This window comes from Dendronephthya gigantea, unplaced genomic scaffold (assembly GCF_004324835.1).
Source record: "Dendronephthya gigantea isolate DGI-Jeju-01 unplaced genomic scaffold, DenGig_1.0 000081F, whole genome shotgun sequence".
In the NCBI taxonomy this organism is placed as follows: domain Eukaryota; kingdom Metazoa; phylum Cnidaria; class Anthozoa; order Malacalcyonacea; family Nephtheidae; genus Dendronephthya; species Dendronephthya gigantea.
In genome coordinates this window covers 492195-505000 of record NW_021163091.1, presented here as the reverse complement: position 1 = coordinate 505000, position 12806 = coordinate 492195, and the positions used below count along the sequence as shown (strand labels likewise).

At 38.7% G+C, this 12806-nt stretch overlaps 1 protein-coding gene across 1 annotated transcript in view; it reads left to right on the top strand.

Annotated features, from left to right (window-relative positions):
- Positions 1-983, top strand: part of LOC114532802 — a 62859-nt gene extending 61876 nt beyond the window's left edge. Inside the window, exon 11 of the mRNA XM_028554395.1 lies at positions 1-983. This exon is cut by the window's left edge and continues 113 nt beyond it. Within this exon, the coding sequence (XP_028410196.1) occupies positions 1-959 (959 nt within the window). The 3' untranslated portion in view covers positions 960-983.
- The last annotated feature ends 11823 nt before the right edge of the window (positions 984-12806 follow it).

Sequence of the window (12806 nt, the reverse complement as noted above, 5' to 3'; positions counted from 1 at the left end):
AATTGTTTGGTGTCAATATTGCATCCTTCGTTGATTTCATTAAAGGAAGCGAGCAACCTCTTCCTTCGCCTCGCTTTCTCCGAGGACTTAGATTAGGGGATAAAATCTGTTCACGGCAAGGAGATTATGGTGATGGAACGGTCAGCGTGCTTAGTCGTGCTACGGTTAAGGGAGAACCTGATGAAACACACAACGCGGTAACATGTTATCATTCGTGTTTTAAGGGGGAAGTGCCAAAGCAGCAACTTCAAAGCATGTCAGAAATGCACAACGTATTCAAGAACGACTTTGAAGAGGGGAAATCAGAACGTTGCCAAGGTACCATCCGCGTTCATTGCACAGACGACGACCTTGAAATTAAAGAAGGCCAATTTCACTATGGCATTTACGACGACGATAACGATATTGCCCTTATTAAATTACACCCAACTGAAAATTGCACGGCTGCCATTCATTTTCATGATGAAAAAAATATTAGGAAAAAATTAGCTAGCAGCGAAGAAATTGCACGCAAGTTCTACGATGCTGATAAACCATTACTTGTAAGAAAAATTGGAGCAATTACTGGAGCAGAAGAAGGAGAATTTTACTCAGTGGACAACGTCCTTCCATTTCAGGGCTCAATGATCCAATTTCCTTACAGTGTAAGAGGAATACATGGTGGTCCCTTTGGCGTACCAGGTGATTCTGGAGCTTTAGTGTATTTGGTAGATGAAAACATCCCATTTGGTTACCTGTGCTGTGAAATTCCACCTCCCGAAAATTCAACAGTATTTCCCTCTCCTGAAAATTCAACAGAGATCCAGTCTGAAAATTCATTGGAAGTTCTGTGTGAAAAACCCGTCAAGAAGCAATTGGTCCCACACTTCGGCTGCCGGAATTTAGATCGAAGTATACAAGAACTTATAGAACGAGAAATTTTTAGCAATATTCAGCCTTGCTTCAATCAACATCAGTAAAAACTACTGTGTAGCAATATCAAAATCATTGCTCATCTAAAGCATTACACCGTAAACATATCATGTGTTTTGTCATAGTAGACCAATGGCATTTGGTATTGCTCCTATCAGAATTTAATTTTTTCACATCCGCATTCACTCAAGGGCTACATATTTTTGCACGTTATATAGATGATGGGTTCATGGTGACAAATAGAACTAGCGCAGGCACTTTAATTAACACTCTTGGTCCTTTTTATCATCCACAGATTCCGATTACCTTTAGCTGTAATTTGTATACTCTGTTGATTATTATAGGCCTTGCTATCTCAATTAACCTTCATACACTGCTTTTTAGTTCCATCCTTTATCAAGTTTATCAAAAACCCAAACATAAATATATGTATCCACATGACACATTTCACATTAATTTTAATCTTTTGTACAACCTACTCTTAATAAATACCATAATAAACATATTCCTAAGCTTACTAAAACATTTTGTAATATTACAAAACTAAACGCATTGCTATTAACTAAGAAAAGCTACACAATAATCTTGTATGTATTTGTATCCTATTATTAATTTTTCCCATATATATCATTCTACATATGCATGTCAGTTTTTGCTCAAGGATGTACGAATGTTATATGATTATAATTATGAATGGAATAATTAATTATATATCATGCACGTAGGAAGGTTGGGGTTTTACGTGGTTTCCAAACAAAAACGATGACACTTAGTTGTAGAATATATTTACCACTATGACAAGTAGAGTTTACTAGCATAGAGTTCATGGAATTGAGTTGATGACCTGATATAAGCGCGTTTGCACAAGAGTTCTAGATTTGTCCTGGGTCAGGTCTAAGACAAGTCTAGGTAATCTGTGCCAGGTGTATTTCTTCCTGATGGTATGCGTCTATGCGATAGCTAAGATGATTGACAGAATACTTGGAAAAGACTTGAAACACGCCGAAAAGTGGTAATACAGTCAGTGACGTGGACAGCCTGACAATTTGGTCATGCTATGCAAATTTCAAGTCATTGGAATTATTAAATTCCCTAGAAATTTATTGTTTTTACAGTCAATCAAAATCACGTTCCAGGTTAGCTCCACCTTTTCTGATGGCCAGGATTTGGTAGCCAGGTCTAGGCCTGGTCTAGGTGAGATAAACAACGTTCATACCTAGGCCTAGGCTGGTCCAGATCAAGTCAAAGCACGTAGTGTAAACGGGGCTCTATAGAGCACACTATACGCATAATACATATTAGAAACTAAACTTGTCGTTCTGATTGTAACTTTTGAGCCAACGTTCGTCCTACGGCTCCAACAATCCTGCTCTAATCAATGGCTTGAAAGACAATCCAGGACAAAGGGGTCGTTTAATATTGGTGGAGAACGCGGGCAACTTTGTCAATAAAAGCGAGAAAACATTTAGCTGTGGCCTACGCGCACGGCACGTTAAAAATGGGTACCCGTGCCCGGCCTTTGTTTTGATAGCCTGAACACTAATAAATTGAGCACAGGTACACATTTTAGCCGTGTCTTGCTAAAAAATTGGGTACAGCGTGAACGGAGCGTTTGGCTGCGGCAGCGTGTTGTAGGCCAACCTCGTACCCCGGGTCTTTTGTAGGCTCGTTGTGGGCAGCCTAGTCCCAGGCCTCTCATCGCGCGTGTTTTATATTTTCGTGACGTCACCGAATGAAACGCGCGCGAGAGGCCTAGCACAAAATGTTTTTTAATCTTAACGGCCCGTTTAATGTTGTAAACTTGAAATTAGAATTGTTATTACAAAGTAAATGTTTGCAATTTACAACAATAACCGTTATAAAGGAAGCGAGAATAATTTAAATTGGCGGATTGAACCTTATTATAATCATAAACATGTACGTACGGACTCGAGTTTACTTGATAGTCGATAGCGTTGACAGCGAATGACATTGAAACGTTTGTATGAATATTTCGAAGTCCTGGCAGTATAATTAATATCCGGTAGCTTATTTCAAGCAAATATTTGACTAGCGACGTCGAACAAGGCCAGTTAACCGCGTCGTAGATCGTAAACTGACCTCAATACAGAAAGTGGGGACAAAAAGTCCCCACTTTAGCCAAAATACAAAACATTTTGTTCTAGGCCTCTCAGTTCCCGCCTCGCCGCGTATAAGGAAGGTTAAGAGGCCTAGGGACTAGGCTGCGTTGTGGGACCTCGGAGCCGGTAAATAAAATATAAGTATGTATGTATACGAAGTGTGAACAATGATGTAATAAGACTGGGCAAGCTATATTTTTGCTGTATATATAATGTCTAAACTATACCCACGAAATTTATATTAAGTACAATAACGCAAGTTATAATAATCTACCTTGCAAATTTATAATTCTAGCGCGATTATATTCCGCTAATATAAGTCTTTGTTCTCAAAACTTCAAACAACATCATCTTGCAAACTGAAGATTTGATTTATTAAACACACAACACTCCCAATTCTGCTGATGTTTCGACTTTTCTAAAGTCAATGTCATTGCAAGTGATAACTATAGGTATTGATATATAGCTATAACGCATTAAATTTCGCTTATGCCATGGCTGAAATTGATAACTCTAAAGGCAGAATTCCACTCAAAGCGAAATCGTTCGCTAGCGAAATATTTGCATGTTTTCTTTTGAATTCTAACAGCATAAATAAATTAGTGCAACTTGACAGTTCTCAATTCAAAAGAAAATATCCAAATATTTCGCTAGCGAACGATTTCGCTGTAAGTGGAAATCCGCCTTAACACAGTTAATATTTCGCAAACGCATATCTGATGAATGTTTTTCCATCTCCCAAGGTTCTTTAGATTCCGAACTTTTTTTTAATGTTTCTTCGACACTTCCCTCGCCGACAGGAATGACTACCAATCTTTTAGTTTTCCCTGCACTGTGCATGATAAGAGCAATTATAAGAAGATTTGTTTTACAAAATACCGCGTTTTTGCAAAACATTGACTGTTAATTTTGTTTGCCATAAATTTAAACTATATTTCATACACATATCTTAGGCTCAAGGACAATAAACCATGGGAGATTCAAAAGATCGGACACCTAATTAAAATGACAATTTACCAAAATTTGAAACTTACCAAAATCGTCGCCGACGTTATTGACCGGCATTGGGATTGCACGCATGTCAGAAAGTTCACTCGATTCATTCTAGGAACAGTATGTGGCATTGTTAATTATTGTTACGGTCAGTATTCCGTTTCAAACCTTTATTCATTTACGGTATCGTGTGAGCGTAACCAATAAATGTAAAATTTTCGGCCTTTTCATCCGATAACTGTTATCGTGTTGATGACCATATATAAGCGGTTAACCCGCATCGATCGTTCGTTCTTTCTGTTTTTTGATGGTTAATAGTTGTCTAGCAGCTAGGAAAACAATAACAGGTATTCTTTTTAACTCGTTGCATGTATTTTCCTTATGTTCAATATTGTTCAACTCAGGAATTGTAGCATCACCTGAAATTTTCCCCCGCTGACCGCTAGACCGGTATAATTAATCCAACGTGTTGCAAGTGAGAAGGGAGCTTCTCTTGCCCGGCACTTGACACCTGGGTGGGGTCAGGCTCAGGGCCATTCTATTCTGATGAATGTTTTTCTTTCTCAAGGGGTTCTTGTAATATACAGATAATATAATATATATATTAATAACTAATTATAATACTAAAATAGAGATGATTGATATTATGTTGACAGGACTAATTAAGGATGTATAGATAGAATAAGAGAGTATTGTAGAAGGGTTAAAGATGATGTAAAGTCCGTTCTGCGCGTATATACCGCGCATAACAATGTTTGTTTACGTTTGTTATATAATCTTTACTTGACGTATGTGTCGTTTTAATTTTCTTATTTTCTTCTCGTTCTCGCTCGACCGGCTGTGATGAATACGCTTATTTTATATTATATTTTGAAGAAAATATTATATTTTGAAGAAGATATAAAACGAAGCTTATAAATAGACCGTTACTTAAAACGTCATATATTTGTAATTGTAGGACAAGCCAGAAAGTAGCGTCGGTAGCGACGACAAATAGCTTCTCCATTTCGGGTCCTCATTCAGCAAATAAATTCTTGAAGCATTCCTTTTACAATAATAATACTTTTTTCTAGCAGCCTTACCTTCATCACTCGCAATTCGACCCTCTTCGCCTTGCGACATAAAATAAAATAATTGTGCTTCCGAAAATGTCCGTTTGTGATACAACGCGCTAATATCGCATATCATTTTAAAACATTCCAAAAGTTGCTCCCCCACTGATGGAATGTGTTGCTGCGCGGAATATATGCGCAGAACGGACTTTACCTCATCTTTAAGAAATACAAGATTTAGAATAGAAGATCGATATGGAAAGAATATTACATTGGCGACGAGGATGGCAGAAGAAAACGTCCAAGAAGATAATACAAATGTACGAACAGTGACATCGTCTCTTTCGATACAACCCATAGCAGAATTCAACCCAGACATAGAAATCGGTGCTAGCTTAGCGACGCGATGGAACACATGGCTCGCAGACTTTGACATGTTTCTACTCGCTAGTGGAATTCAAGATAAAAAGCGACAAAGAGCGCTTCTTCTTTATCAAGCTGGCTCGCGCATCCGCGAGATATTTCGACAGTTAAATGATACAGCCTTACAGGCGATGACGATGACTACGAGCGTGCCAAAACAAAACTTACGGAATACTTTGAACCACAAAAAAATCGCCGCTACGAAGTATACAAATTTCGTGAAGCTAAGCAGGAACAATCGGAAACTTTAGATCAATTCCATACCCGATTACGAAAGCTTTCTCAAACCTGTGGGTTCGCTAATGTTGACTTCGAAGTAGAACAACAGATAATAATGGCAGGGACTTCTTCAAGAATACGCAAGAAAGCCCTAAGAGATCCTGAGTAAACACTCAAAGATATCCTTCTGGATGGTCGCAGGGATGACTGAGCAGAGTAAATACCAAGCCCGAGACATAGAATCGAAGGACCAGAACAGCAACAGCATAGCCCCAATACAATCGACGCGAAGATGTCATTTTTTTGGCGGTTCATATCCCCATCAAGGCGTTTGCCCAGCGAAAGGGAAAAGTTGTCATAAATGCGGTAAGCAGAATCATTTTTCTAAAGTATGTCGCGGCAAGCCTAAACGAGACAATGACTACACGAAATCACTATAAGAAACAAGAGGGGAAAACCAGCAAACGATACCTAAACCCTCTGAAACCCAATGAGAGCGATCGTTCAGACAGTACTGATGAAAATGAAGATTATTTATATTCTGTACATAGTAAAAACACTCCCAAAGTCCGTGTTACTGTCTGCAAATCCTCTTTTGACGCGACAATAGATACTGGTGCAACAATTAATGTTATAAATAAGTATACGTATGAGAAAATGGACGGTGTAAAGTTGAGAAGTACAAACTATAAGGCATTTGCATACACCGCTGATAAACCAGTTAAATTCATTGGAAAATTCGAGGCATTAGTAGAGACACGTAAAAGAGTCACAGTCGCAACATTCTATGTAGCTAATAGCCCGGACAGTGGGAACCTTATATCTGCTTCGACTGCCCAAGAGCTTGGATTAATAAGTTAACATATACATGGTGTCACGCAAACCAATCGAGACGGAAAAATCGATCAGATTTTAAAGAAAAATGAGAGAGTTTTTCAAGGTTTAGGCAAGTTAAAAGGTGAGCAGATAAAATCAAATATTGATTCGACACACCCACCAAAAGCGCAGCCAAAAAGGCGTATCCCTTTTCACGTACGAGAAAAAGTGAAAGCCGAATTAGAACAGTTAGAGCGTAGTGACATTATTGAACGAGTACCAGAGTCACAACCAACCCCATGGGTTTCTCCCATAGTCCCCAAAAAGGATGGCGGAGTGCGTCTGTGCGTTGACATGAGACAAGCAAATTCAGCGATTAACCGAGTTAGACACCCAATACCGACAGTAGAAGATATTCGACTTGAACTAAACGGTGCAAAATGGTTTTCAAAACTAGATCTTTCCGAGGCGTACCATCAATTAGAGTTAGAAGAAAATAGTCGTTATATCACAACTTTTAGCACTCATGAAGGACTATTTAGATACAAACGTTTGAATTACGGGACTAACGCAGCCGCAGAGATTTTTCAGTTCATGATCACCCTACAAGAACAATTGCGAGGATTACAAGGCGTTAGGAACATTGCGGACGACATAATAATTTATAGGAAAACGAGACAAGAACATGATGAGAACTTAGATAAATGCTTACACAGGCTTTACCACAAGGGATTGCGACTTAACAGATTAAAATGCACATTTCTAAATAAGAGCTTAGACTTTTTTAGACAAGTCTTTTCAGAAGGTGGAACGAAACCAGATCCAAACGTGTAAAGGACTTACAAAATGCACCAACGCCTACAAATGTACACGATGTCCGAAGTTTATTAGGCATGGCCAATTACAGTAGTCGCTATATCGCAAACGTCGCCACAATAACAGCACCGTTACGTGAGTTGACAAAAAAATTACGAAATTTGAATGGCGAGACGTTCATCAGAAGGCATTCCAACAATTGACATCTGCACTATCAGCAAACGAGTGCATGGCATATTTTGACACTCAAAAGGACACATATATCACAGTAGATGCAAGTTCAGTAGGTATATCCGCTATTTTATCACAATCAACGCCAGGCAAAGATGATGAGAGAGTCGTAACCTACGCCAGTCGGGCACTGACGGAAGTTGAAAAGCGATATGCACAAACAGAGCGTGAAGCCCTAGCAATCGTCTGGGGAATAGAACACTTCCATCTCTTCATAATTTATATGGTTCACAGTTCACATTAGTCACTGACCACAAGCCTCTTGAGGTCATATACAGCAACAGAAACGCAAAGGCATCTTCCCGTGTTGAGCGCTGGGTTCTGAGACTTCAACCTTATTCATTCAAAGTTATCTATAGACCAGGACGAACGAATCCTGCTGATTATTTCTCTAGGCACCCAGTAGAAACAAGCTTCGAACAGCAACGCATGACCGAAGAATATGTGAACTTTATCGCACTCAATAACGTTCCAAAGACCATGACAATTGAAGAAATTATAAAAGCGACGGATGAAGACCAAGTGTTAAAAGGTGTTCGAGCAGCAATCAAACTAAATAAGTGGGACTACAACATTGTTAAACAGTTCAAGCAATCAAAGACGAGCTGTCCGTTGCAACGAAAGGAGTTATACTCCGTGGTGCCAGAATAGTAGTAATTCCAGCAAGCATTCAACAAAGAGCCATTGATATTGCTCATGATTGTCATATGGGACTAAAAAAGACCAAGGCACTTTTAAGAGAAAAAATATGGTTTCCTAATATAGATCAATTAGTGAAAGACACCTTGGCGAAATGCATTCCTTGTCAAGCGGTATAGGAAAGCCAAAACCAACAGAACCTCTGTCTATGATGAGTATGCCAAAGGGACCTTGGGAAGTTATTCATGCCGATTTCTACGGTCCGTTACCATCTGGAGAATATCTTCTAGTGGTGATCGATAGGTACTCCAGGTATCCAGAAGTGAAAATCGTGTCGTCAACTAAAGCTTCAACGGTTATACCTAAGTTGGACAAATTGTTCGCAACGCATGGCATACCAGATATACGTTAAAAACGGACAATGGCCCTCCTTTTAACGCAAAGGAATATCGACGATATATTCGAGCGTTGGGAATTAAAGCATTATATTCCACACCATATTGGCCGCAAGGTAATAGCGAAGCCGAACGATTCATGCAGCCCTTAGGCAACGCTTTAAGAACTGCTAAAGCCGAAGGAAGACCGTGCATGAGACAAGAGCTAAACATGTTTCTACTTCAATACAGAACAACGCCACATTCGACTACCAAAGTACCACTGTCGGAATTAATATTCAATCGTGTGGTAAAAGGCAAACTTCCAATGATCAGTAAACGTAACATTGTGAACAGACACAAAAAAGCACGAGAGAATGACAAGGCAGGACAAGAGTATAACAAGCAGTACGCAGACAATCGTCGGAAAACTAAACATCGTAACATCGCTGCATGTCGGTGATTGTGTTTTGGTTAAACAGAGAAAACAAAACAAGCTGACAACAAATTTTGACACCACACCATATCGTGTTATAGGAACAAACAGATCGCAAGTTACAGCACAAAGTAAAGATGGACACAAAATAACAAGAAACGTGTCACACTTTAAACGTATCCCTGGAAAAAAAGTAGAGGTAGATACTGACGTCAATGACGAAGAGTATAAAGGAAATGATGCAGAGAATGCGAAGGCAGGACAGAACAATTCTCAATCGACACCCGAAGTTCCAGCGAACATAGCTAGGAGATCAACGAGAGACAGAAGAGCACCGCAAAGATACGGTAACCCATTAATGTTGGTATAATGTGATTGGATGAATGAACAGATCATAGAATGCATGCGTGAAAGGGACCACTCGAAAAGAATTGGGCAAACACTGGTTTGGATGGTCTTCCTACCAAGATAATAAAGATATCCAGTTCTGTCATCTCAAAAGCACTCGCTGGAGTTGTTAACACTACAGAAGCATTGAGAACGGACATTTCCCATCCAAGTGGAAAACAGCTAGAATTACACCAGTCCACAAAACTGGAAGTCAAGTAGAGAAGGATAATTATAGACCAATCTCTATCTTGTGTACCTTAAGTAAGATATTGGAACAGTATTATTACCAATGCATCCTTGGTTATCTCACCTCAAATGATCTTCTCTTCTACGTATACGCAATCTGGTCTCCGACCTAACCATTCTTGTGAAACTGCTTTGGCTGAACTGGTTGATTCTTGGCTCTCGAAGATCAAAAATAGTCAGTGCAATGGATTATTGTTTATTGACTTCCGTAAGGCATTTTACATGATCAACACAGACATTCTTATTTCCAAAATGAAGTGCTGCCACTTTGATGAGTAGTTAGGGAGCTGGATGACATAATATCTGAGAGGTAGAAAACAGAAACCATGACCAGCCGACAATTTAAAAAAGTAAAGTAAAAAGCAAATTCCGAACAAACAAGACATCTTGAGAATCAAAATATAATTCAAACAAGACACAGATTGAGACTGTAAATTTTCGACTTTATTACAAAGTCATCTTCAGACAGAATGAAATACAATACTTTACAACGCATATATATACAACACAGAGAGAGAGCGCACGTGTCAATCCAGCATGTAGGCGGAAGGCCAGTAAACCAAGCAGAGCGAAACATGATAAGGTTGTGAATAAAACTAAATATGTATGCTATATTTACAACAATATGTTAGATAGATTAATTTAATAGATTAATTTAACCAAGTTAAGAACAGTCTAACATCTCTATCACCTATCTCTCACGGCGTCCTACAAGGCAGTATTTTTGGTCCACTCCTGTTCATTTTGTTTCTTAGTTAATGACCTCCCACTGCACAGCAGCAACGGTGTCGACTTATACGCCGATTTCTCCACCATCTGTCCAGCTGGTTCATGTGTCGATTACTGAGCTAAATGAGGAGCTAACATCTGCCATGGACATCCGGCAATGGTGTTTTTCGAACGCCATGGTTGTGAAAAATAAAAAATCAAATCAATGGTGATTTGTACAAACCAGAGAGCCACCAAAAGCAACACCGACCTGAGCGACCTCCACAAGTGTTAAAATGGTTTTTCACTGGAAAATGTAACGTGTCAAAAATTCCTTGTGGTAGTCATTGATGGTTTGCCTGGGAAGCCCACATAAACCAGCTGGCCTCACAACTGAGCAGAACCTACCTCTTCACTCACGATTTCTATTCTACAAAATCTACTTCCAATCAAGAACCGACTACTGCTGTACCATTTGGGGAAATCATCAAACATCTCTAGAATATATAAACTTCAAAAACGTATTCTTTGTTTAATTTACGACCTAATCTAAAATATCTCCATCGAAACCTCTTTTTATCCAGTCTAAAATCTTACAATCAAGTATATCAAGTATATCAAGGCGCGACAGCCTTGAATAAACGTGGTTTACACCGAATCGTATAATAATTTTTATTCGATCTAAAGTGAAATAATATTATGACCGTTATATAACGTTAATGTGTTTATGTAACGTTAATGTATGACTCGTATGTATGTCATCTGTACTCACTTCTGTGGGGCTTCCACGTTTACATCTCAGCTACATCGTTTCAGGTTAGCTTATATCTTAAATATCAGGTTAGCTTTTAATAACAGTTTGACTTTTCTGTCCGAGATCGAAGTTGCCGCTTTTTTTTTCCTAACGTTAAAAACTTAAATGTCAATCATTCTATTCACTTCCGATTCTATTTACAATAATAGATGCAGCTTAGCATGTTTACAATCTTTGTTCATAAAGCTTTGAATAACCTTAGTCCAGAATATCTTAGTGATATGCTTACTCTCTTAACAGCTGTATCACAACGAACTACAAGAAATTCAGCCTCTGCATGATTCCAAATTTCAAACTGGCATGTACCAAACGTGGGCTGCGGAACAACGCATCAACTATCTACAACACGTTGCCAAAGAAACTCATGATGGTCAGCACGTTTTAAACGTGAAAATTTTTTTCAATGTTTGTCAGTAGTAATTCATAATTTCTCGTCTGCATATTAGTATAAGTATGGTATAAGTGTTGTATGTGTCTAAAAGGCCCAGTGGAAGATTAGCATAGACTAAACTGGGGTGTATAATTATGTACTTCACTTCCCGTCTTCAAATAAAGTTTATTACACATGCCACCAGATTGATGCGAAAATTGAAGTCAGCAAATACATTTAGCAATGTCGATTCGAATTGTCGAAAAATAAATAGAATGCCTTTTATATGTGATTACGATCAGTGCTTTAACTAGTTACCACAATGCTTTGCGCACGCGAACATGTTTGACGCAATAATTAGCTTTGTCATAATCACGATCATAATTGACAACTGTGCGAGTGAAAACGTTACTTTCAACGAGTGAAAATTCTTTTAAAATGGCTAGTAATGAAAGTCGAAAAGCTGTGTCACCGGGTCAATATCGGTTGGATATTTACTCTGGAAGAAAGTACCAGCCAGCGCTTCTAGAATTTCTAGATATACAAAACTACGTCTTTTCGTTGATTGATAACGCGAAGAGAATCTTGATCGAAGAGGAAATTATGAACAAAAACAAACTCCAAGAAAGTTCAAAGAAAGACCACGGAAAAGGTTAGAATTAATTTCTTTCTATTCTAATGATTTATTTGCCGATTTGCGATTATTTGCCTCGTATATTGAATCGGAATTGATCGCGTGCGGAAGAAAATTTTTCGCTGCGTTGTTCGGTCAAGAAAAGAGCGTTACATCCGCACAGTGAATACTACATTTGCACGCGGTTGCAGATAAGTATCATGTGTGCAACTATATGCACTTTATTTGCCATTTCTGTTGATTTTGTGAGTTAAATTTTGATATATTCTAAATTCTGTAGTTAACTAATCGTTATTTGTTTGAATCGAGTTTGTTTGATATCGCCATTGTCGCGCGCGCAATTGGTTGACGCGTGTATTCTCACTGGGCGCTTCGCTGAACAATACCATATTAATGCGTTAAAACTTAATGCAAATATAAGCAGCATCAGAGTAATCGCATGAATAAACACAGTTGGTATAAAAGACCGGGAAAACAGCAAATTTTCACATTTTGCCACGAAGACGACCTGGCTGCATATACAGGAAGGAATTTTTTGCTGTTGGAGTGTCGCAGCCGAGCTATAAGTTGGATATGGACGACCCAGTCGTTCAACCTCTGGCAGTGCATATTG